Consider the following 24,077-nt stretch of genomic DNA (forward strand, 5'->3'; position numbering starts at 1 on the left):
CAACAGATTATTGAAGTGCTGTCTACAACCACGTGAACCTGGATGGGACAAAGGACTCCCTTCTGTGTCATACCAGATAAACAACTGCTATGGGCTAATGGCTAGTCTTGTAAGCAGGGCCTCTCTGAGAACCGTGTTCCTTAAACCGGACCCAAATAATTCAATTGGAACCTTTCAGGATGCCTTGAAAGTGGGACAACCAGTGATGGTTAAACTCCCTGAGACTGGAATTAGAGCAATGACCTTAACAGAAGGCCAAGGACCACTGGCTTGGGCAGCCACTGATCTAATGGCCATCAACACAGAATCGGTTCCAGATGGATATATCCTTCGCCTTCACTTAAGAAAATTAACCCCTTCAGTGTACCCCACTGAGATGTTTATTGCTGTGTTTGCAGCAGTCGCCAGGGACGTTGTTGCCACGGGCAGAATGCTGTCCCGTGTCGTCACAGGCAGTGTGTGAGGTCACAAAGGCACAGAGGTGAGGAAGCCCTGCCCAGCGATTGAGATGGCAGTCTGAGGCCAAGGCCCGCGAGAGCAGGAGGAAGGCTGAAGATGGGCATCCCTCCCTCCCTCGCCAATTGCTGAGGCTTCTCGGGGCTCCCGTTGACCCGACCAAGCTGCTAGGTTCCGGGCAGAGCGAGAGCAGCCACCATGGTCACGCTCGGCCTGTTTGAGCTGCTGGATGCGGCCATCAGCGTGCCCAAGTGCACATTTGATTTAGTAACGTTGCATAGGCTGCTGCGGGCCATACTGCTGCAGCTGGGCCCATCCGCCCAGGAGCAGCTGGAGGGGCAGCTGTGGCAGAGGGCAGATGAACGCCAGGGCCTCTCCGCTGAGGCTGCCCCCTGCCCGCCCGCTGCCCAGGCCGCGGCTGTCCCCCAGCACGTCCTCACGGAGGCGGACAGGGAGCAGGCGGCACAGTCCCACGTCCCAGAGTATAGCCGGGAGAAGAAGGTGAGCTGCTGCCGGTGCCCCTGGGGGACAGCTGGGCCCTCGGCCCCTCCCTACCCCTCTCCCCATCACCCCACGGCCCTGGGCGGCAGCCGGTAGGAAGGGCACCAACGGGAGAGTGGGACGGGTGTCCCAAGGGGGAAGCAGGGGAGCTGCCCTGGAACCACCCCCTCCTCTGCCAGCGCAGCCCGGGAAGGGCAGGAACAGGCACTGCAGCCAGGCTGCTGCTACAGAGGGAGCTGCGTGCGGCAGCAGTACCCAGGCGCTTCTGAACCTGGTCTCTGTCAACGTACGCACGTGGGTGCTGGGAAGGAGGGGAGATAAAGATCTACCTCTGCAATACAGCCCTGCCCAGTGTCCCTTCCTCTGGGCTCATGGTAAATTGTGCTGCTCCTCCTTCTCCCGTGTGCACACTGCTGCCTCTTCTCACCCCACTGCAGAAGCTCCAGGACTCTGTTGACGGCTTGTACAGCTTCATGACATCTCTGGACAGTGACGTGGTATGGCCACAAGCATCCCGGGAGGGGGCTGCATCCCTGGGGCATCCCTGCATCCCCCAGTGCACCTCTGCATCGGGCCATGGTTGCCAGTGATGCTGTGGGTCCCATCCCACTCCTGGCTATGTGTTGGGCTGACCCCTTGATCCCTTCCTTCCCCAGCAAAAGCTGAAGGACTGGCTGAGCCTCTACCCCAGCCCAGAGGAGGTACGCAACATGATTCAGTGGATGGAGGCTGGCCCGCTGAGCGACAAAGCAGGAGGAGACAGAGGCAGACAAGGGGTGCCAGTGGTGAGTACTGGGACGTCCTGGCCGTGCGAGCGGGGCCGAGCGGGAGCGCAGTCCCCAGCCCTTCCCTGCCCCGTGCATCCTACCAAGAGGCAGGACTTGGTGTGGGCAGAGCCAGGGCAGCTTCTCGGCTGACAGACAGGCAGGCAGGCAGTCACACAGCTCCTCTGTCGGCTGTGCCCTGGGCAGCCTGCTGCAGCCCCTGCATGGGGCAGCCCAGCAGCTGACCCCCTTGGGGCGGCCGCACAGCCTGGCTCAGCGCTGGGCAGGACTGTGGTTCCCGGCCCTCCTGGGCTGGCAGGGGGAGCAGGGCACAGAGGAGGGACATTTTGGCCACGCTTGCGGGAGCCGGGGGAGTCTCTGTGGGGAGGGCACGCTTTGGGCTGTCTTGGGGTATTGACTTTGGCTCCATGGGACAGGGGGTTTGGGAACAGAACGGGATTAGGGGGGGGTCTGGCCTTGCTGCTGCACTTCTGCCCATGAACTTGCTCCCCTTTGCCTTCTCCTCCCAGGAGGGAGCTCAGAGCCAGTCTGGCCTCGCCAAGCCCCCAACTTTGGATACAGACACCATGCCTGGGGCTGGCTCAGCACTGGGGCTGAGGGAAGCGGAGACACAGCCTGTGCCTGGCACTAGCCAAGGGACCAGCAAGGGCACTCCACGGACACAGCCTGGCTCCCTGGGAATGCCATCAGGAATGCAGGGACCACCAATGACCCCCGAGAAGGAGGCAGGTGCTGCTGCAGGTCAGATGGTATCTGATATCAGCATCCAAGGGGAACAGCCAGGAATGCCTGACACCCGGACCACCACCCTGTGGGCACAGCCACCATCTCCTAGTGTCCAGACCTCCACCCTGGGGGCACAGCCACCATCTCCTGGTGTCCAGACCTCCACCCTGGGGGCACAGCCACCATCTCCCAGCTCCCAGACCTCCACCCTGGGGGCACAGCCATCATCCCCTGATACCCAGACCACCACCCTGCGGGCACAGCCACCATCTCCTGGTGTCCAGACCTCCACCCTGGGGGCACAGCCATCATCTCCCAACACTGAGACCTCCACCCTGGGGGCACAGCTACCATCTCCCAGCTCCCAGACCAGCACCCTGGGGTCACAGCCACCATCTCCCAACACTGAGACTTCCACCCTGGGGGCACAGTCACCATCCCCTGATACTCAGACCACCACCCTGGGGGCACAGCCACCATCTCCCAGCTCCAAAACCACCACCCTGAGGGCACAGCCACCATCTCCCAGCTCCCAGACCACCACCCTGGGGGGACAGCCACCTTCCCCCGACACCCAGACCACCACCCTGGGGGCACAGCCACCATCTCCCAACACTGAGACCTCCACCCTGGGGGCACAGACACCATCCCCCGACTCCCAAACCACCACCCTGGGGGCACAGCCATCATCCCCCAACACCCAGATCTCCACCCTGGGAGCACAGCGTCCATCCCCCGACACCCAGACCACCACCCTGGGGACACAGCCACCATCTCCCAGCTCCCAGACCAGCACCCTGGCGGGACAGTCATCATCCCCCGACACCCAGACCACCACCCTGGGGCCACAGACACCATCCCCCGACACCCAGACCACCACCCTGGGGCCACAGACACCATCTCCCGACACCCAGACCACCACCCTGGGGGCACAGACAGCACCTCCAAGAGGGGCAGTTTTGGACACAGAGACCTCTTACCCTGGGCAAGAGTCATCTGTGTTCTGGAGGTCCTCGGGCTCCAGCAGCCCCTTGGACCTCTACCCTGAGATTGTGGAGGCTCTGCAACGGGTGGAGAAGCTCAGCAACCTCTACGGTGCCCTGGAGAAGGAGATGGCCCAGCTGCAAGCCACCAAGTTGGACTCCCAAGTGAGAGGTGGGAGCTCTGGGGGTCTGGTGGAGAGGCGTTGGCCTGGGGACACCCTGGGTCGGGAGCTCATTGTGCTCAGAGCCTGATCCAGAGGCCAAGACCCCATCCCTGACAGCATGGCCCTTTGGGCCTCATCCTTCTAGACCAGGAGAGCAACGGCAGAATCCTGGCTGAGCTGCAGGCCAAAGTGTCCTCCCTGCAGGGCCTGGGCAGCGACCTGCAGGACGAGAAGGGAAAGGTGAGTGTTGCCTGAGGGGCTGTGGCGAAGCCAGGTGGTTGGGCAGGGAGGGGGCAGCCAAAGGGTCCCGGCGCTGGGACGATGCCGGAGGCTGTGCCCTGCCCTGACTGTGCCACTGCTTCCATTCCCAGATCAGGCAGCTGGAGGAGGCCCTTGGCAAGCTGGAGGTGGCTGGGACTGAATGGAAAGCAGACCTCAGCAACCAGATCACCCTGCAGCTGAAGTAAGAGAATGGGAGAGGGTTTTGTGCCCCGCAGAGTTGCAAGGGAGCCCGGGAGGGCTGGGAGCATCCCGGTTTGGGGTCAAGGGATGCCCCACCAACAGGGGGCTCAGCCTGCCCGTGTCCCCATTTCACCGACCAGGTCCAGGCTGCGGGAGGTAAAGCAGGAGCTGAGGGAGCTGAGGGAGGAGCAGAAGCGGTTTGCCACGGTTGGCCAACTGCAGGAGCAGGTGAGGGGCAGCACTTCCAGGGCCTGCCTGCTTAGCGGGGGCTCCTGGTGGGGGTCCTCGCCGTGGCCCCGAGCTGGCTGGGGCCCTCGAGCCTCCACAGCACCTGGGCTGGCTGCCCACATGCACCTCCTCTCAGAGCTGATGCTTTCCTCCCCTCCTGCAGCTGGCCCAGCTGCGAGCAATGACAGAGAGCGCAGGGCAGGAGCGGGCAGAGGCGCAGGTAGCACAGCCCGGCGGCCGCAGCGACCTCAGCGCCCAGCTGGAGCAGCTATTCCAGCACCTTGAGAAGATGCAGGAGCAGGTGGACTCCTTAATCTTGCAGCAGCCCCTGGGCAAGATGGAGAGGCAGCTGCCAGGGAAGAGCCAGGTAGGGAGATCCTGGCACCGAGGGCTTGGGAGTGGTGCAGTGGTGCTTGCTGTGATGTCGGTCGGAGAGCCCCTTGCTAGCCCCCAAATTTGCTTACACAAGTCAGCAGTGCGGAAGGAACCCCGATTCACATGTCCTGCTGGCAGCAACAGCCGCAGCCAGCGGCCCCGCGGCCCAGGCCTGTCCCTGCAGGGCACCCTGCACCCCTAGCACAGCACCAATTCTTGTCTTCCTTCCTGGAGCAGGATGAGGAGCTGCTGAGGCGCATGCAGGATGACATTGTGCAGCTGCAAGCAGCATGCAAGGAGACCAGGTCTTTCATGGGCAACCTCCAGCAGAAGGAGGAGATGCAGGTTGGTAGCTGAAACCCCTGTGGAGTCAGAGCATCCAACAGGCAGAGCCCAGGCTGGGGACCACAGGGGATTTGTGCCCCTGCCAGCCCGCTCACAGCTTCGTGGAGGTTCAAAGTCCCTTTCCCAGAGGTTTTTGGGTAGAGGAAGGGGAGCAGGGGATGCTCAACTGCCCAGGAGGCAGCCCCGACCCTGCCACGGTGCCATGGGATGCTTTCTGTGTTGAAAGGCTGTGTTCCAGGCCCTGGAGAGGCTGGAGGAGGAGAAGGCAGATAAGGAAGATCTGCTGGGCATCGATGTGGTACGTCCTCAAGGGGCCCCAGCACTAGCCAAGGGGGGCTTGAGCAGGGAGGCGAGCTCGGCTTGTCCCTTGGGTGCTCGGTGGCAGAGCCAGCTGGGGGCAGGGAGGGAGGATTTCCAGGTGGGTTACCGGTCCCTGGCTGGGTCCCCGACTCTCCCGGGTCCCTTTGACTGGTGGGCCTGACCCTAGGGGAGCAGCGGGGTAAGCGGGGCCACAGAGCCCCTTGTCCCTCTCCTCCTGCCACTTCTGGCTCTGCCCATCATACCCCTGTCCTTTGCCCACCACTCTCCTGCCTTTCCCCCTTGCCAGAAAGGGTACAAAGCCGCCCTGGCCAGCAAGGTCAGCTGCACCCAGTTTGACGCAACCATGGAGCGGCTGGAGGAAACAATGCAAGATGTGCTCAGCCGCGTGACGCAGCAGGAGCAGGGCTGCCAGCAGCTCCAGCAGCAGCTCGCCGAGGGGATGGAGGCCAAGGTGAGACAGAGGTGGCTCCAGCCTGGCACCTCCAGGCCTTGGCAGCCTCAGGGTCCGCTGCTCTTGGCCGTGCCCTGAGGCCCTGGGTGTCCCAGCCTGGGGCAGCAGCCTGAGGGCGGGCATCTCTCTGCAGGTGGACCGCCTGCAGCTGGAGGCCTTCTGGAAGCAGCTGGAGCAGCAGTGGAAGAGCCTCCAGCAGCAGCTGCAGCAGGGAGCTGCGCTGGAGGGGGGGTGACGATGCGGCGGGCACGAAGAAGTGAGTGCGGTGCGGATGGCAGTGGCCGGGGGGCAGCACTGCCCCGTTCCCTCGGCTGTCCCAGCCTCAGCGAGAGGCACAGGAACCCCCTGTGCTGTGTTCCTGGGGACTGAGGGTGCCCGTGGGATTAGCTCCCATGGTGGTGCAAGTGCCCCCTGGGCCCAGACCGCCCTTTTCTTCTTGCAGGCAGCCCCACGCCCATTTGCATTGCCTGTCCTGCGACCGACCCCTCTACATGTGTGTGCCTGGCCCGTGAGTAGCCACAGCGTGTCGGGGGGCTGCGTGGGGGGGATGGGGGAGGTGGGTGCTGGCGATGCCCTGCTGGTGGGCAGCAGGGGGCTGCCGTGGAGGCTGAACTCGTGGGGTTTGATGTGCTGCCCCGAGCCCGGGCTGGGTCGTTTGTCCTCCGACAGCCACTCACTCGCATCTCCTGCCTTTCCCAGACTCATCACGTCCCTCCCAACTCTGCCACCTCTGCCCTCTTCCCCTGCCAAGCAGCCCCGTGCCAGCCCAGAGTCAGAGGCAACAGAGCCACAGAGACAAAGGTAGGGGAGCCGAGACGCCTCAGCCAGCCCCCGTGTGCCGGTGCCCTTTGTGCAAGACGCAGGGACCTGCCACGGCCGTGAGGAAAGGGCAGACCCAGCAGCGGTCTCCGGCCATAGCAGGGGGAAGCAGGGTTCCGCGGCACCGGGTGCTGAGCGTCCCCGTGCCCTGTCCCACAGGGAGCCGGCGGCGGAGTGCAGGTTCCCCAGACCGCCGCAGCAGAGCAGGGGCCAGCACACCTTCACCCACCGGCCGCACCACTGCCCGCGACAGCTGCCCCTCCAGCAGCTGCTCCAGCCCCACCAGGTGAGGACCGGGCAGGGAGGGATCGGCGAGGGCAGCCGAGCCCAGAGGGTGCTGCCGAGCGCCCGGGGGGACGCTGCACTGGGCCCCGTCTCTCAGCCCGGCGCGCTCTCCTTCCCGCAGGACCAGACGCAGCCGCTGGGCCGCGACGGCCGCGTGCACAGGAGCAGGGAGAGCCCGGCCAGGGCACACATGGGGAGGGACGAGGCCGCGCTGACCCCGAGGCAGCGGGTCGGGCGTGACACTGGCCGCCTGCGCTCCCGGCCCCAGAGCACCTCGCTCGGCCCAGCAGGTAGGCTGTCTGGGTTCAGGGTGGGGGCCAGGACCCTTCTTCTGGGTGTCTGTGGCCAGCAGTGCCCCTCTAACCACTACCCCTCGTCCCCAGGCACCCGCGTCTTGTCCCACGGCCAGCAGTCTGGGGCACCGAGGCTGCTCCCGCCCCTGCAGGACAGACCCGGGGTCTCAGCCACCGACTTGTACTCGGAGTCCCTGAGCAGTCTCCCGCATCCACCTCAGCCCTGGAGCCAGTAAGCCAGGAGCTGCGGCCCTCATCGTCCCAGCAAAGGGGGAGGGCTGGCACAGCAGCCCTTCAGAAGAGGCATTTTAAATGTTGTCTTGTTCTGCTTGTTGTTTTGTGGCTGGTGATTTATTGTTGGTTTGTTATTCTTAAAGTAATAAAAACCCTTCAACACCATTTTTTGTTGTTTTTCCCCCCTTCTTTCTTTTTTCTTTGTTTTTTGTTTCTCTTTTTTTTTAAGCAAGATTCAATTGAAAAACAGAAGCACCACCAGCTCCCCCCTCCCCGGGAAAGGGCCATGAATGGGAGTGGGAGGTCATCACCTTGATAGAGCCCCTGTTGATAGACACCAGAGGGTCAAGGGAGGCAGGACAGGGCCGGGGAAGGGGGAGATGGGCGATGGGGTCTGTGCAGGAAGCCAGGCTGAATTTGGAAGCCACAAATGTGCCTTTGCTCTGTGCGCTGCAATGAGAGTCGGGAAAGCCAGAGCCATGGGGCTTGCACTGCATGTGCCACAGCCATGATCCCGGGGACCCACAGCCACCTCCAACCACATCTTTTAAAAGTGGGAACACTTTTGGGCATTGTTTCAGGAAATGCCTACAATTTCCTTCATCCAAGTGCCCAAGAGTTTTTTGCATCTCTGCTCCTTGTAGTAGAAGATGGTGGCTAAGCAAGAGATCAGCAAGAAGATCCTAACAAGGCTGTAAAAAAATGTTAGAAAACTATGGAAACTCAAGATGTGATTTTATGTTAACTATGAGGTTCCTATTTTGTCTCTTAAATATGGAACAAATAAATGTTTTGGGAAAAGAAATACTAATATGGCTTCAAACTATCAAAAAAACCCACCAACTTTACTTGTTAGTGCAGAGAAAAGAGGAGGGATTTATGATTTGAAGGCTTGCCACTGTTTGTATGAAATCCAAGATCAAAGTTTTGTGGAAACTGCTTTGGGTTATTTCCCTGGAATGTATCTATGAACCTCACCTTCACTCACTTAGATCAAACAGTTCTTTCATTCAGTATAAAAATGTGGCCTAAACTGAGGTCACTTGATGTAGTCTGTTATTCCTTTCTCTCAGAAGACCATGACGAACATTTAGATCGGCAGCTCACAAAGCTGTTGCATCTGTAAGTAAAATCCTATGTCCCTAACTTGCAAATTCTCTCAGCAACTGAAGGAATGTCAGTAACCATGAAATTAATGGCTTATTTATCAAAAAAAAATAAGGCTCAACTTTTCATGATGAGAAGGTGCAATGATGGAGGCTGCCTTGTGATGACCCTAATGAGATGTCACATTGGTAACTACTGATGGTGTGAACGAGTTTGAGAGTAAGCATGTAAATACAAGAGTGCACATCAGCTGTCATTGCAATCAAAAAAAGACCCAGAGTGCAAGTCATCTAACGTTCAGATAGTCAGCTGCTGGCTAGTCAAGTGAGATCACTTTGTAGTCACCACTGACTGAACTTACAAGACATGTTGACTGGTGAAGCTACTGAACTGCTGGCTTTCTTGCACACAAGGACTCAGGATGCATTAGTCCATGCACTACCATCCCCTACAAATGCAATTCCCTGCAGGGTTTCCTTTCCCCTTGCCCTACCAGTCATTGTTGGTGGTCTTGAAATCAAAGGAAGAAATTTTCCCCATGTCAACAGGTTTCAGTGGCAGGGAGGAAGCAGTCTAGTCATCTGTCCAGTAGCCCTTACAAGTCCCCAAGAGAAGAACCGCTTGCTATGTTTTGTTCCGTCCCACTTCATTTAAGGTAAAACAACTTATTTGCTGGATCCAAATGCTGGATCCTGAGAAGACAGAACGCAGTACCTAGACCCAGTGAAAGTCAAATGGAGTTTCCCCCTGTAGGCAGTACAAATTTGCTCTTTGTGCACAGCATACATAACATACTGTTGATTTTTGGTTTATGGGTACAAACCAAAGAGATCTCATCTCTCTGACAAGTCGTGCTGTTTCAAAAGCAATTTTGACAAAGGGCAAAGAGAAGGAAAATGGACTTTTTGAGTGTGGTGTGACCTCGGGAAAGCTTCAGTGTCTTCATCTAAGTTCAAACGTCTTTTCTTTTTTGTATATGTGTGTGGTTTGTTACTTTGGTTTTTTCTCACTAGCATGAAGATGGCAAGTTCTCTTCTGCCCCTTTGTGAAGCCTTCAATCAATAATGTCTTCCTAAAAAGGACTAGTCATTCACAAGACTGAGGCATAGACTTGCCTCTTAAGTACAGGTTGAGAACTGAAGCCCAATTACTCTCCATGTTATGGAGCAAGCATTCCCCTGTTGTAAGTTCATGTATTCCTGCTGCCAGGCTTTTGTGAGAACTCACAGGACTCTACTCAGTGCCTTAACTAAGTCCACCCAGAGCTGCTACTGCCAGATGACAGAGCCACTGTGGCCATGTTCTCCCCTAGGCCCCTGGACCACACTGCTCCACAGAGTCTCCTCATCACCCCACAGCCTGGGCCAAGTGGGCACAGATATTGTAGAGGGTGAGAGCACAGATGCAGGGCAGATGTCACGCAGCCACCTTACGGCTGCAACACCCATAGGGCTGTGCTGCCCACGGGTTTGTTGTGGGGACAGGGCAGGAGGCCATCCTCACTTCTGTCTCCACTTTGGAGCAGGTGAGTTGGGATTGTGAGGGTATCCTCCACCAAAAAGGGCTCACAGCCCTCAAATGTCTGAAAATTCACAGGGGGTTCTGTGTGTGTGTGTGCGCTTGTGTTTAACAAAATGCAACAAACCATCCCTGCAGACGGGAGGTGTTGAACTATAAACAGCACAGAGTGTTTCCTGGCAGTCGAGGTGTCTCACCTCTCCAAATGGCTTACAGTGCCATTCAGTCAGCATCTAATGCCTAACTCTGGGTTTTCATTGGCCAGGAACTCTATTAAAAGGATTTTAAAACTCACCCCCCACCTCCCCACCCCTCAGCTGCCTCTCCCTTGATAGGAAAACCCCTTCAAAATCTGCCCCTTTCCCTCTTCTCCTTTTCCCCCTTTCAAATCCCGATTTGGAGCCCACTCCCCCAAAGACAAACTTTCCCTTGGAGGCCCATGCACACAGTTTCCAGGCTCAGCCAAGATAGAAATAGAGGGCTCAGTTGAGAGTGCTACCGAGTGTGTTAGGATGTTACAGAATGAGGACAGCGCAGATTCCTAGAGTCCCTGGCTACTTCAAAGGATCCTGCAGCAAGCTTTCAGACAGCTAAGAAATTCCTCCCTAGCACCTTCAGTTTGTGAGCAATCTCCAGACCTTTTCAGTTCATGGGCTCAGCTGAGAGTGAAAAACAGGGCTCAGCCAAAAGCAATAACGGAGTGTCTTCGACGCCACGGAACCGGGGACGTGCAGATCCCTTGACTTCCTGGCCACTGGAGGGGGTCCTATGGCAAGCTTTCAGCCACCAAAGGCATTCCTCCCTAGCACCTTGTTTGGGAGCAAACGGTTTGTGGTTACAGATAAAACAGACCGGCCTCAGCCGAGACAGATCCGGAGCGTGTTGGGACGATACAGAGGGAAGAAAGCTCCAGCCCCCAACATTCCTGGCCGGGTAAGGGGCACTTATGGAGAGCTTCCAGCCTGCCAAGCCATTCCTTCCTGGCACCTTGTATTTCGGAGCAATCCCAAGACATTTCCAGACGGTGGGCTCAGCCCAGACTGAAAGAGAGGGCTCAGCCAAGAGGGACACGGCGTGTCGGGCAGTTTCGGAACCAGGGCAGAGCAGCTCCCGCCCTTGCCAGAGGCCCCAGAGCGAGCTTTCCTACAGTCTGGGCGCGGCTGCCCAGCGCCTGCTGTGCGGGAGCTCCCCGGCAGCGCCGGTGCCCGCCCGCCCGCGATGCCGCACAGGCCCCGCGCGGCGCGGCCGCTGCCGATGGGGAACGCGGAGCCGCGGTAGCCCCGCAGCCCTCCGCGGGCGGCGCCCAACCCCGGCCGTCCTTTCACCCGGCCCCGCCCCCGGTGCCCCGCTCAGGCCAATCCCGACCCCTCCCGCGGCCACTTCCCGCGGCCGCCGCCCCCGCGGCGGGTGTTGTGTCCCGGCCTCTGCCCGTCGCTGTTCCCGCCCCCAGAGCCGGTAAGCGCCGGAGCTCGCTGCGACCTCGCGCCGCCAGGATCGCCCGGGCCGGGAGCGCTGCGGGGAAGGACCAGGCCGCGGCTCCCGGGCGGCGGCGGCGGGCCCGGGGCCTGCGGGGCGGTGAGCCGGGGGCGGGACCGGGCAGAGGGGCGGGCCCGGATTGGTCAGAGCGGGCGGGGCGGGGCGCAGCCAGGCCGCCCGGATTGGTCAGAGTGGGCGGGGCGGGGCGCAGCCAGGCTGCCCGGATTGGCGGCGCGGGCGGGGCGGGGCGGGGCCTGCCTCTCGCTGTGAAGCGCCGAGTTGCGGGGCCGCGGGGAAGGTGCGGGGCAGGTGCCGTGTGCCCGAATGCCGGGGACACACGCGCACTGTTTTTAGGGGCGAGGTGTTTTGCGGGGGAGGCGATCAGCGCCGCAGGATCCTCACCAGAGGTGAGGGCCCGGCCGTGTTTGCCCCCAAAGCGCGGGACGCTGGCGTGCACCAAGGCCACACTCAGCGTCTGAGAGCCTCCGGGGGAAATGGGGGGTCAGCAATAGCAGGACAGTCCGGACAGCTCATCGTGACATTCAGGGGATGACAGGGATTGATTTATGACCCTTTCCACAGCCCCAGCGCCGCCATGAGAACCAGGAGCAGTGGGAGGGATGCAGCAAGGCTGGAGCAGACATGAGGCAGAGCTGCAGCTGAAACGAAAACCTGTAGGCCTGAGGCTGAAATGTGCAATGTGGGGCTGGTGCTAAAATAGCAATTTAAGGTTATTGTAAGCTGAAATGAAGCCCGTAGGGTCAGAGTTGGAGGCAAAATAAGCACTGCAGAGCTGGGGCTGGAGCCGACACAAAGAGCGCTGGAGGAAAGCTGGAAGAAACGTTTTAGGGCCAGAGCTGAACTAAGTGATGCATGGTAGGTGCTGAAATACCGACTGTGAGGCTGGTGGTGAAAGAAAACCCAGGGGCTGGGGCTGATGTGAGGCAGAGCTGGAGCCTGGACTGGACAACAGGCTGCAGAGCCAGAGATGGAGATAAATCCAGGCTGTGTGGTGGGAGCTGGCACTACCGCGAGCTGGAGCTGAAAGAATGGGTTTAGAGCTGAAATGAAGTCTGTGGGCCTGGGGCTGGACTAAATACTTAAGGGCTGCAGCTGAAACTAAGGACACGGGAGTGAAGCCAGAATAAATGCTTTAAGGTGACAGCTGAAATAAACGGTGCAAGTCTGGGGCTGAAATATCGACCACAGGACTGAAAGGATGCAGGTCTGGGGCTGAAACAAAGACCTTGCGGCAGGAACCACAACAAAGAACCTGGAGCAGGAGCTGCAATGCTGCAGGGCAGCCGCTGGCACAAAACACAGGGCCTGGGGCTGAAACACCGACTGCGGGGCTGGACGTCGAGCTGGGGCCGAAAGAAAAGACGCTGGGGCCGGAGCGGCCAGCACCGACGAGCAGAGGCCAGCGGCAGGCCGGGTCCGGCCCCAGCGCGGTCTCGGGGCAGCGGCTTCCCGGCAGGGCCCGGCCCGCGCCTGCAGCCCTTCCCGGGCAGGGGGGCCCGTCCTGATGCGCAGCTCCCCGCGGGGCCCGCAGCCGTTCCCCGCCCGCCTGCAGCCGCGCCCGGCCTGGCACGCTCTGCCCGCTGCCCCGCCGGGCTCTCCGGCCCCAGGCGCTCCGCGGCGCCCCTCGCCCGGGCTCGAATCAGCTGATCCCGGCTCTTCGCTGCGGCGACAGGGCCCCAACTCCGTGCCCGGGAGTGAGGCAGGGCCGGGGCTGCCGGCCCCCGGACCCGAGCGCCCGGGCTCTGTCCGGAGCCCCGCCGAGCGGTTCCGGCACGGCCCCGTTCGCCGCCGCCACCGCGGCCCGTCCTTCCGCGCCTCGCGCAGTCCTTCTGCCGGCCCCGGCCCGGCGGCCCACGGCCAGCGTCGAATCTCGGCGGGGTAGGGGCTGGAGGGGGCGGACCGAGGAGAGCAGCGACGGGGCACCAGGCGGGCCCGGGGCAGGAGCGGGGCGGAGGGAACCGGGACCGCCGCTGGTGGAGGAGCCGCCACTATGGGAAGGCAGGGGGGACGCCCGCGTCCTCACGGAGGAGTCGGGTCTTTCCCTGGTGCAGCTCGCTCCCTGCTCTGTCCCCCAGGAGCGGGGCTGGATCCCGGGGGAGGCGGGAAAAGGAGACGCACGGCAGGGATCACTGGGCGTGGGGAAGGAGACCGTCCCCCAGGGTCCCCGTGCAGCACCAGTGGGGTGACCCTGAAACCAAGCCCCGGGGAGGGCTGAAGCCCGGGGACACGCTGGAGACCGTCCCGGCGCTGGGGCGCTCCGACACCCCCCCCACGGCCCCGTGTCCGGCACCGTGCTCCCGCCCTGGCCCGGCGCCTAGCCCAGGCCCTGGCCCCAGGGAGAAGCACGGGTACGGTCGCTCTTTCTCAAGCTTTATTCATGTCTCGGCCGCACTCACGCCGAGCTGCGGCTACAGCGCCTGCGCCCCACGCTGATGGCCAGCCCCAGGCCGGCCAGCCCCACGCCAGCCGCCACGCAGATCAGCCCCGTTGCCACGCCGGGCCTCGCCGTCACCGCCCCTGAAAAACCAAGAGGGCTGTTAGGACCTGGCACCGAGGCCGTGCTGCGGAGCTGCAGCCGGGGGCACTCACCCTGACCTCCCTCCTGACGCTCTTCTCCGGCCCCCAGGTCCCTCGAGAGGAGCACGGGGCCGATGACCACGTCACCTTCAGCCTCTTTCCCTGAGGAGGAAGAAGCCATGAAGTGGGCTTGTCCCGCAGCCGCAGGGTGTCCCCTCTGTCCCGGCAGGGACCTTACCCTTGGAGACATGGCGGCGGAAGCGGTGGCCGGGCCATCGTTCCAGGGGGTTGAGGCTCCGGGACAGCGCTGGGGACTCGCAGTTGCCCATCTCGCAGCAGCTGCAGATGTCCCGGGTGCCTTCCACGGGGGACCAGCTGGAGCAGGGTGGGAGCATCATCATCGGAGCCTGCCCTGGCACCCACGGAGCATTCATGGCCCCACATCTTGGGTGTGAGATGCCTCCCTGGTGCTGCAGGGTGCTGGTGAGGATCTGCCCAGACACGCCCCATTCTGTTGTGGTGGCTACTCACGTGTTTCTGGCTTTGTTGAAGGAGCAAGCCTTGTTCAAGGGGTCCGGGGCTTGGTCCACTGGGGTCACTTTCAGGTGGCAGGTGATGTAGATCTGCAGGGAGGGTAAGAGAGGGAGGTGAAGACCTGCCCGTGGGGCCACTGGTGTGGTCTGGGGCTGATGGGGAAGGGGAGGCAGCCTTACCAGGTTCCTGGGGTCTCCCGCAAACCTGAACACGTCAATCCTGAAGCGCAGCATGTCCTCCCGGGGCCGGGGAGTCACGAACGCAGAGCTGGTATCATCCAGTCTCCCATCAACCAGGCACCTGGGGTGGACAGAGGGGTCAGCATCCTGCATGTCACCCCCACCCCCAGCACTGCTGCTGGCAGGTCCCTGGAGCTCACCCATTGAAGTCGATGATGGTGTAGTGAGGTGAGGAGTCGGTGCCGGGGCTGAGGGCGGCCACGCAGCTGTCGACAAACAGCCGCAGCGGCACGTGGCTCTCAGTTTCCACCTCTGCTTGGATGTTGAGGACGTCGCCCAGTTGGAAACCGGTAAAAGGTCTCTCAGCGCTCCAGTCCTCTGCCAGGCAAGGCCAGGGTGACAAAGTGTGGGTGGCTTTGGCCATCCCCAAGCTCCCACAGGACCCAAAAATCATCCTAAGGCTCAGCCCAAAAGCAGAAGCGCTGGCGTTTGCTATGGGGCAGGTTGGCTTCCCCACTGGGGTGCAGGGGAAGGGCCCTGGGCAAAGGGTGGAAAATCCCCATTGGCAGATTGGGATGACTGCCCACCTACCGTTCATGAGGCGCAGGGAGAACACCAGCCTCTCCTCTGCTGACAGTGTGTTGCTGAAAGGAGCCCAGGTGGGCCGGATGGCATTGCTGCTCACGTTCTCCCTCCTGGACAAGGATCATCAGGTGTCAGGATTTGGCCCCATGCTGGTTCCCCAGGGAGCGGGCTTAGGGCTACTGAGGACAAGGACACCTCACCTGGGGTAGTGGCACTCGATGGGGATGACGGCGGGGTTGCTGCGGATGATGATGGGGTTGCTGGCGGGGCTGGGGTCATAGTTGAGGAGTGTGCGGTAGATGAGGGAATCCGGTGTGATCTGGGCAGAAAAGCATCGAGGAGCTGTTGGAGAGGCCACCCCCACCTCCCATTCCCACCCAGCCATGTCACCATCCTTTCCTAACTGGCAAGTACTGGGGAAATCCAAAGAAAGGGAGGGAAAGCCAGGGAAAAGGGTATGGAGAAGGAGCCCTGCTCTACTCCCAGTGAGTTACTTCCCAATGGGCCAAAACATGAAGAAAATGAGTCTGATGTGGGGGCTTTGCACTACTGGCGTGTCTCTGCCTGAAAAGGTAAAGCAGCTTTCAGGACAACTGCTCTGGTCTGGGGGAAATGCCCAGTTGTCCTTTCCCTAGGCTGTTCCTTGATGGTGCTCTGCATCCAGACCAAGCGCTACCAGCATCATGGGGGATACCCAGTCCTGCAGGCTGGAGCTGTTCTGGAGGGGGATGCCAGGTGGGGGAAGCTCTGAGGGGAGGAAGACTTACCTGCACAACGCTGCCGCACTCGTGGAGGCCGGCAGTGAAAGTGACGGTGTTGTGGGCAGGGTTCAGCGAGGAATGCTTGCAGGCGGCCGGCCCCAGCGTCAGGTCGGCTGCATTGACCAGGCGACCAGTTCCAAAGAGGTCCCTGTGTACTGTCACCACCAGCTGAGCTTCCTGGCACTGCACCATCACTGGCTGCTGGCTGGAGATAGTTCGAGATTGGGGGTCCTCCACCCAGGACCAGGCGTGGGGGTCTGCCTGCACCCCCCGGCTCGCCAGGTCACCTCTGGAGAAATGCCAGGGTGGGTAGGCAGCCACTTTGTCTGCCACCCAGCAGAGAAGAGTGATGATCAAGCTGCTTTTGGGTCCCATCCTTCCTTCATCCAGCAAACCCCAGTACCAAGAGCGGAGGCTGCTCCTCCAGCCTTTATATCCCTTCAGGCGCAGAAGCCAATCACCCCTGGGCTTCTGCTTGGGGACCAATGGCACCCAAAGGCCAGCCCTCATGGGAGAGGGGAGGCACAACCCAGTCCTTTCCAGGGTGGCGAGACCCCTCATTCCTGGGCTGCCCAAGGCAAGAGAAAACATCCTTGTCAGCCTCTTTGGGGATGTTGTTTATAAAACTCAGCAGAAGCTGGAGACGGGGAGACTGGTACAAAGTGACTTGTTTAGGTTATAGGGTGATAAGGGGCTTTTCAAGGCTGCTTCAGAGGTGATGGGAGTGGGGGGAGAAGGTCCATGATCCCAATCTGGGTGCTTCCTGGCTCCCCACAGGGCCCTGCCCTGTGCCCTCAGCCCCCTGGGACTTGGGGTTTCCTCTTGGATGCCGCTGTACCGCGGGGGCTGGGAGCCCATGTGCAGCAGCTCCAGCCCAAACAGGGCCTTTCTGCATCCCTCCGCTCCTCAGCAGGGCCAGGACTGGGATGTTTGGTCAGCAGCAGTGGGTGGATAGCCCTCACCTCTGACATGAGTGCAGCCCTTCTCAGCTAGGGCCAAGCAGCCCTCATCACAGCCTCTGCACGGAGGCCATTAGCTGCAGAGGCCCAGCCTTTCTTCTCTTTCTCTGCTGCCCTTGCCTAGCCCTTTAGGTTTTGTTTGGTTTGTGGTCTTCAAGGAAACAGGCTCAAGAGTAGCAGAAGCCAAGGGTCAGGCACTCCCCCCATCACTCCCTTCCCCAGGTTGCAGCACCTCGCTTGGTATCGCACCCCCACGAGCAGGGCTGGGCCATGCCCAGCTCCTCACAGCTGGGGAACAGGGCAAGCTACTTCCAAATAAACTCGAGATGTTTTCAAGCCCCACAATTGCAGTTTCTGTCCCTTCTTTTGAGCGTCTTTAACCACCTTTTTCCTACCAGGTATCTGCAAGCATCCCCTTGGCTCCTTACAAGGGATGTTTCATACCCCAAACCCCTCTGCATCTTTCATGATGTTCCTGGCAAGCTTTAGTAGAAAGCCTTGGATTTGGATATTTGAGCTGGAGTGACTGAACTATTTCTTACAAAATGGAAAGAAACCAAAAGTCTTTGGAGGCAGCTGTCAGGCAGCTTACCTCTTAGAAGAAATCCCCCTAGGTTTGGAGCTGGGACTGGCTTGTGCCTGATGAAACAGTCTCAAAACCACCTGTGTAAAGCTTTACAGGACAGCATCAAACCTTCTGCCTTCATCCCTGGCAGCTGAGGCCCCATCCTTGCTGCTGTCAATAGGTCCAGGACTTCCTCATGTTTAAAATACCTCAAGACTGGCACTTGCGTAGAAATGCCAGGGATGCCAGCAGGCTGAACCCCATGCGTCAGGGAGATAAGGGCTGCGGGTGATGCTGAATCAGTAAATTGCTGATCAGGAAAGCACTGCTGCTCAGAGGGTCCTTGGCTGCAAGGCCCATGCCTGCTCTCACCCCCACTGCCTCTCAGAGAGCTGCAGCTCAGGCATTGTGTGTCTCTGAGTACCAGGGCTTGATCTCAGCAGTAGAATAAATCCCTCTGATGGATCATCTTGTGTTTACAGAGCTCAAATTAGCAGAGTTAGATCCCAGGTGGAGAAACATACCCAGACTCAGGTCAGAGAAAGGGTTTTTCCATGAAAAAGGGGTTTTCTGCTCCCAAGTTAGTCCTTGCCAGGATCAGCTGTCCCATCTTTATTCTGAGAACACCACAATATTGGCTGCAGACCAGCACACTTGGGAAAGAGGGTGAGCTCATTTTTTTTGGAGGGGTGCAGAAAGGCTTAGGGCACTGGACAAGAACAAACATCCCTGTTTTACACACTTTGTATACAGGAGACTTTAAAATGCATCTCATTTTTCTTTATAATGTGAATTTTTAAGTAAGATTTCTCTCACCAAATGGCAAGGTCAGTACTACTACTGAGCCTCACGGGAGCTGCTGCCAGGGAAGAGGCAGGAGTTACTGGAGGGGGCTGACTGGAATGAGCCAGAGAGTGTTTTTCTATCCCCAGTTTCCTTGTAGACCAAATTTTGTGGGTTTTTGTCTTCCTTCCCAGAGCCTGGTGAGGTATTTTGGTTGAATAGCTGCAGGACAGTTGTGCCAAGTGGCATATACAAGGGTTTTCATTTAAAAGGCTCCTCTGTGCATGCCAGCATACCAGAGAGATAGTCCCTTGCTCAGAGCACATGTGCCAAGGGATGCTCAGAGCACAAAACATCTAGAGAAGGTGCTGAAGGAATCAGCTATGTAGAGATTTTAAACATGTCAGCAGCCACAACTCATGGTCTGGGAAGTTCAGGTTGGGCAAGGAAATATTTCTTCAACAGCCCTGGGCTGGGCACACAGAGGTAGGGGAATCTTTACCTATGGTCAGTGCTATGCTCAGCCAGGCCAGCACCAGGCTGATACAGCTCATGTTGTACTGGAGACCTGAGATAGGAAGGAATGTGAACATGGATGGAAACTTTCTCAACTTGCCCCAAAAGCTGACAGCTCACAGCTCTCAGGCTGTGGAAGATATCTCCCAGGTCTTCCCCCTGAGAAGCTTTCACCTCCCACATTGCAAGACAAGGACCAAGCCCCTCCAGCAAGTGAGAGGATATGGATGAGGAAAGAAGCCATACTGACAGCCCCAGCCCAGTCAGTGCAGGTCCCTTATCCAACTCAGAAGTCACCTTCTAATTCTGAATGGAGGCCACTTTGCTTTTAGAACTGTGAGCAGGGGAAGGGGTGGGACAGTGGTTTAGGTGACCCAAAGTCCAGCTGTGCAGCTCACAGCAAAGATATCACAGTGCAAGGTGACATCTATTAAAGGACACCTGTCCAAGGGTCTCCAGGATGCTGGATGCTACCCAAAGATATGACAGCTTGTGCAAGATATCAATTTCCTCTGCCCTCCAAAATCAAGACAGTTGCCCAAGCTCCCCTGAATCAGGTTATGAGGCCATGCAAGTCCCCTACATGATCAGCTCAAGAGGCAGCTGTGCTGCAAAGAAGCCCCAACACGTGGCAGGTCTCAGTTTTTCAGCCACCAGAATTTACTCTGACAACACAACACTGCAGCCCAAGAGGTCCAGTTAGCACAATGTCTACCTAAAGTGGGAACCTCTCCCAGCTAGTGGGAAGCAACAGCATCTTGCCCTTACAGCTACTCAGTTAATGGAAAACTTCACAGCACTGGTAAGGAAAAAAACCAAAAAACCCACATATGAGTGGTACCTCAGAAAGCCCCTTTCTGGAGAGGGAAGTGGGGACAGAAATTCTAGTCCCTGCCCCAAGGACTGTTTATACATTTCAGCCAAGGCTTGTTGTACATAACTATGTGTAAACAGTCCTTGGGGCAGGGACTGGAATGTCTGTCCCAGGAAGGGCTCAATCCACCAACTCTCAAGTTGTGCTCCTTTCAGAAAGCTTAATTTCTCCGCCAGAAACAGTCTCAGGAAGGAAGAGAGCAGTCCAAGTTTTATTAAATCACTACCTCCTCTTGGGCTTATTAAGGAAATACTAGTACAGACCAGACTCAAGTCACTCCACAGAGTTAAAACATTGAGGCTAAGCACAACTCCATGCTTCGAAACAGGAAACCAGAATCTGGGTGGGTTTTTTTTTTTGCTTCAATTCCCAGCTAGGTGCTCTGGGAGATGTTCACAGGGGTATAAAGCTGTACAGCACTCTAGTGGGGACACAGCCTCATGAGAGAGGTACTCAACTGAGTTTAGGGAGGCAAAGCAGCACAGTTAAAGTTAGCACGGAGACTTATCTGTCTCTCCAGGATGACTCCCCCCACAAAGCCTCTCCATCTTTCAGTTCTTTCTCACTGCAGACACTATGAAAGTTGAACCCAGTAACTTAAAGGGGGTTGCTGGGTTTCCGGCAGACAGTCAGAGCTCCTAGAACAGCAAGGATCAGGATGATCAAACCAGCAACTGCAGCCAAGCCCAACACCATCCACAAGTGATGTTCATCTAGGAAGGAGAAGAAAGTGGTTATGGCCAGAGCCAGGAGCTGACACAGAAGCCACCCCTCTTCCCTGGGTTTGCCCTACCTCCTGAGGGTGTCCTCCTAACTGGGTGATCCTGCCAGCTGTGGATGAAGAGAGGTCCAACAACAACATCTGCTTCTTTCACCAATGGATCTGAAAGGGAGGACCTTTGAGCACTCAAACTCATTTGAACACCTAGCTCTCCCCAGCCTCAGATAGGCACCAAAGAGCCAACAGGTACTGAGGCAGCTGCATCCACCCAGCTCTGAGCAAGTTACCACATTGGTGATAAAAACCAAGCAGCACACAGAGACATACCAGGCTGGGAGGACAGTTCTCTCCGGGCACGTCCTCTCTGCCATTGAGAAGGAGCATGGAGCCTTCTAGAGTGCGTGGGCAAGTCACAACTCCTCATCTCACAGCAGGAGCAGATATCCCAGGTGCCTTCCACAGGAGACCAGCTGGAAGAGAGCCTAGTGACCAGCCCACCCAGTGGTAGGGATCCCTCACATGCTTTGGGGTCTCCTAGGAAAGATCAAAACCCTCCCCCTAAGATGGCCATCCCCACCTCCTTGAAAGGCAACACACCAGATGGGAAACCCTTGGGCAGGCTGCTGTTCCAGCTACTTACAGGTTGCTGGCTTTGTTGAAGGAACAAGCCTTATTCAGTGCATCAGGAGCTTGGTCAGCCAGGGAGACCTTCAAGTGGCAGGTGATGTAGACCTGAGGGGGCCAGGCAGAGCAGAGAGGTTAGGCTGTCCTCTGCCTTTATGGCTTTCCCATGCACCATGAGGTTGATGGTCCTATTGGAGGCCATCTCCACAGGGCAGCTCTACCTCACCCTTGGTTTAGGAAGGATTTACCAGATTGCTGGAATCTCCTGCAAACTTGAATGCATCTACTGCAAACTGAAGCACCTCTTGCTTGGGTCTTGGGGATATAAAAGTTGAGGTGGCATCATCCAGCTGCCCATCCAGCAGACACCTAGAGACAAAAGCAAGGGCCAGTAGGATCCCACTGTGAGAGACAGCTATAACCTGCAGAAAGGCATCTAAGTAAGGACACAGGCAGCTCTTACCCACTGAAGTCAATGAAAGCATATTGAGGAGAAGAGCTCCTATCTGGGGTTGGAGTAGCCACACAGTTGTCCACAAAAAGCCTCAGAGGTGCATGGTTCTTTGTATTGACAGCAGCTTGGAAGTGGAGGATCTCTCCCAGTTGAAATACAGTGGAGGCTCTCTCAGCACTCCAGTCGTCTGGAGGGAGAGAGGTCACCAGACACTCATGAACAGGGAGCCAGCTTGAGCTTCACTGCTTTCCCAAGGAAACCCATAGAAACACAAGGCCCTGAGTACTCACCAAAGCTGCACTGAACCCCAGCTTCTCCAGGAGCACTGGGGTGATACCAGCACCACCAGCCATGCCATTCAGTGGCAACATGGCCAGCTCAGAGTGCCCTACAGCCAGAGGAGACCATCATCCAAAACCTACCGTTCATGAGGTGCAGGGAGAAGGGCAGCTTCTCCTCAGAGGAAAGGGTGGAACTGAAGGGTGCCCATGTGGGCTTGATGCCATTGCTGCTCACATTGTCCCTCCTGGGGAGGAGATGCCCATTGTTAAATTTTCTGTGGCAGCAGAAGGGCTTGCTGGGCACTCACAAGGGCTGCACTGGCTCACCTCGGGTAGTGGCACTCGATAGGAACCACAGCAGGGCTGGTGCGGACAATGACAGGGTTGCCAGCAGGAGCTGGCTTGTAGTTTAAGCTCGTGCTGTAGACTAGAGCATCAGGTGTCACCTGGGGAAAAGGCAAGACATATTATCCAGGCATTAGGAACCCTGTTCTTGGCCACACACACAGAGCAGCATTTAAGCCTGGAGACTCAGTGCTGAAATGTTTCTTCTGGTCACCATCCAGCAGCATTTGCACTGGAGGCAGGTGAAGGGCACTCATCCTGCTGCAGGGATGCTCTGGGTTGGGAAGCTGCTCCAGCCTGTCCCAAGACAGCCTCTGGTCAGCAGCAAAGCTGGATGCAGAGATGCTTAAGCCGATTATTTCTTTTCTTTTCCTTCTACTTTTCATGCCTTGGAACAACAGACGAGGTCACCCTCGGGTATCCTGGGAGACAGACCTTCTGCTCAGAGGGATTTTAATGGAGATATCTGCTGGCTGGAGGATCAGGGGGGCCCTGCTCACCCTCATGGCCCTAGGCCTCTCCCGGGGAGAGACTTCACTTCAAATACAAGTTTCCTATGAAGCAGCTTGACGCTATACTCAAGCGGCAGCCAGCAGCACCCAGATGCCTCCTGAAGCAAACATCTACTGCTGCCTTGCTGCCGCGGCTCCCAGCACCAGCACCTCTGGGCTTCGACCTGGAGGCGGCAGCAACAGCACACATAGTCCCGGAAGACTTGGATACCTCTGCACCCATGTGAGAAACAATTTCTGTGCCTCTTGCATGCCCTTCCCTGCTCACATGGCCGCAGAGCTAGCCCCCGGCCTAGACAGCACAGCTTCTGCTGATCCTGAAATGCAGGCTGAGATGATCAGCCTCTAGAAAGGGCCTCAGAGCCTTTCCCTGAACCCACCTACACCTCAGCCCCCTGCCAGTCTCAGCATCCCAAGGCACTGAGGTAGAAGCCAAGAGACAGATCCCCAGCAAGGCTCCAGCCTTCCCCAGCCTTACCCTGAGGGTGCTGCCACACTCATGCAGCCCAGCGATGAAAGTCACCACAGTCTCAGCGGTACTCCAGACAACAGGCGGGCAGGCAGCCAGGCCCAGGGTCAGCTCTGTAGCCCTGACCAGGTGCCCCGTGCCAAAGAGGTCCCTGTGCACCGTGACCACCATCTGCGCCTCCTGGCACTGCACAGCCACGGGGTGCAATGGGGCAGCAGCCCGGAGCTGGGAGACATCCACCCATGCCCAAGGAGAGGGCTGGGAGAAGGCACGGGGCTGCCCCAAGGAAGGATCCCCTCCATACCTCCATAGCACTGCTTCCCCTCTAATGAAGTCCCAGGGGTTGTAAGCAACCACCTCCCCCAAAACCCAGAAGAAAAGAGCACACCCCAGGTTGCTTCTAGGCCTCATCTTGCCTACCAGGGTCCAGCACAAAAAGCAACTCCTGGCCATGGACCTTTTATAGCCCACATCTCCCACAGCCACTCCCATCCCAAGTGATTCTCAGCACACCTTCCATAAGGGCAATTAGAAACAGCTGAGAGCACTCAGTTCCCTGAGGAACCCATTATGGTGGGCTCTAATGAGATAATGAGGTTCTGGATGAGGTTCTTGTCCATAGGAGAGATGCTGAGTTTGCTGTGCAGTGCATTGATTTCCCCCCTCCCCCCTATTTTTTTGGTATAAACCTCCATAATTACAGAGAGAAGAATTCCACCTCCAGATCATGGGATCCTTCTGCAGCAGGGTTGCAGGGGAATGGTGTGGGAGGTGACAGCTTCCCAAGACAAACTCACTCTTCAGGTGCCGAAACTTGTCTCTGTTCCCAGCTCCTTCAGGGTAGTGAT

General features: G+C 58.2%; 3 protein-coding genes across 3 annotated transcripts; 1 reads left to right on the plus strand and 2 right to left on the minus strand.

Moving 5' to 3' along the window:
• The first annotated feature begins 654 nt into the window (after positions 1–654).
• LOC133625829 (histone-lysine N-methyltransferase 2D-like) lies at positions 655–6,309 on the plus strand. The gene is made up of 13 exons (XM_062000418.1): positions 655–957; positions 1,395–1,454; positions 1,614–1,742; positions 2,252–3,623; positions 3,761–3,855; positions 3,987–4,078; positions 4,218–4,305; positions 4,469–4,672; positions 4,918–5,025; positions 5,252–5,323; positions 5,633–5,797; positions 5,931–5,977; positions 6,240–6,309. The coding sequence occupies exons 1-13, from the start codon at positions 655–657 to the stop codon at positions 6,307–6,309; spliced, it is 2,805 nt and encodes a 934-aa protein (XP_061856402.1).
• A 7,601-nt stretch (positions 6,310–13,910) lies between these two features.
• LOC104563103 (zona pellucida sperm-binding protein 3) lies at positions 13,911–16,520 on the minus strand. Its single transcript, XM_062000046.1, has 9 exons — positions 16,133–16,520; positions 15,566–15,684; positions 15,372–15,475; positions 14,981–15,158; positions 14,781–14,901; positions 14,599–14,690; positions 14,306–14,442; positions 14,140–14,229; positions 13,911–14,067 (listed from the first exon to the last, which is right to left on the minus strand). Exons 1-9 carry the CDS (start codon positions 16,499–16,501, stop codon positions 13,943–13,945), a joined length of 1,335 nt encoding a protein of 444 aa, XP_061856030.1. The 5' UTR covers positions 16,502–16,520; the 3' UTR covers positions 13,911–13,942.
• Positions 16,521–20,420: 3,900 nt separating this feature from the next.
• On the minus strand, positions 20,421–23,640 carry LOC104563097 (zona pellucida sperm-binding protein 3). Its single transcript, XM_061999819.1, has 9 exons — positions 23,239–23,640; positions 22,231–22,349; positions 22,045–22,148; positions 21,632–21,809; positions 21,417–21,537; positions 21,185–21,276; positions 20,872–21,014; positions 20,617–20,706; positions 20,421–20,536 (listed from the first exon to the last, which is right to left on the minus strand). The coding sequence occupies exons 1-9, from the start codon at positions 23,638–23,640 to the stop codon at positions 20,421–20,423; spliced, it is 1,365 nt and encodes a 454-aa protein (XP_061855803.1).
• Positions 23,641–24,077: the final 437 nt, after the last annotated feature.

This window comes from Colius striatus, chromosome 7 (assembly GCF_028858725.1).
Source record: "Colius striatus isolate bColStr4 chromosome 7, bColStr4.1.hap1, whole genome shotgun sequence".
Taxonomy (NCBI): domain Eukaryota; kingdom Metazoa; phylum Chordata; class Aves; order Coliiformes; family Coliidae; genus Colius; species Colius striatus.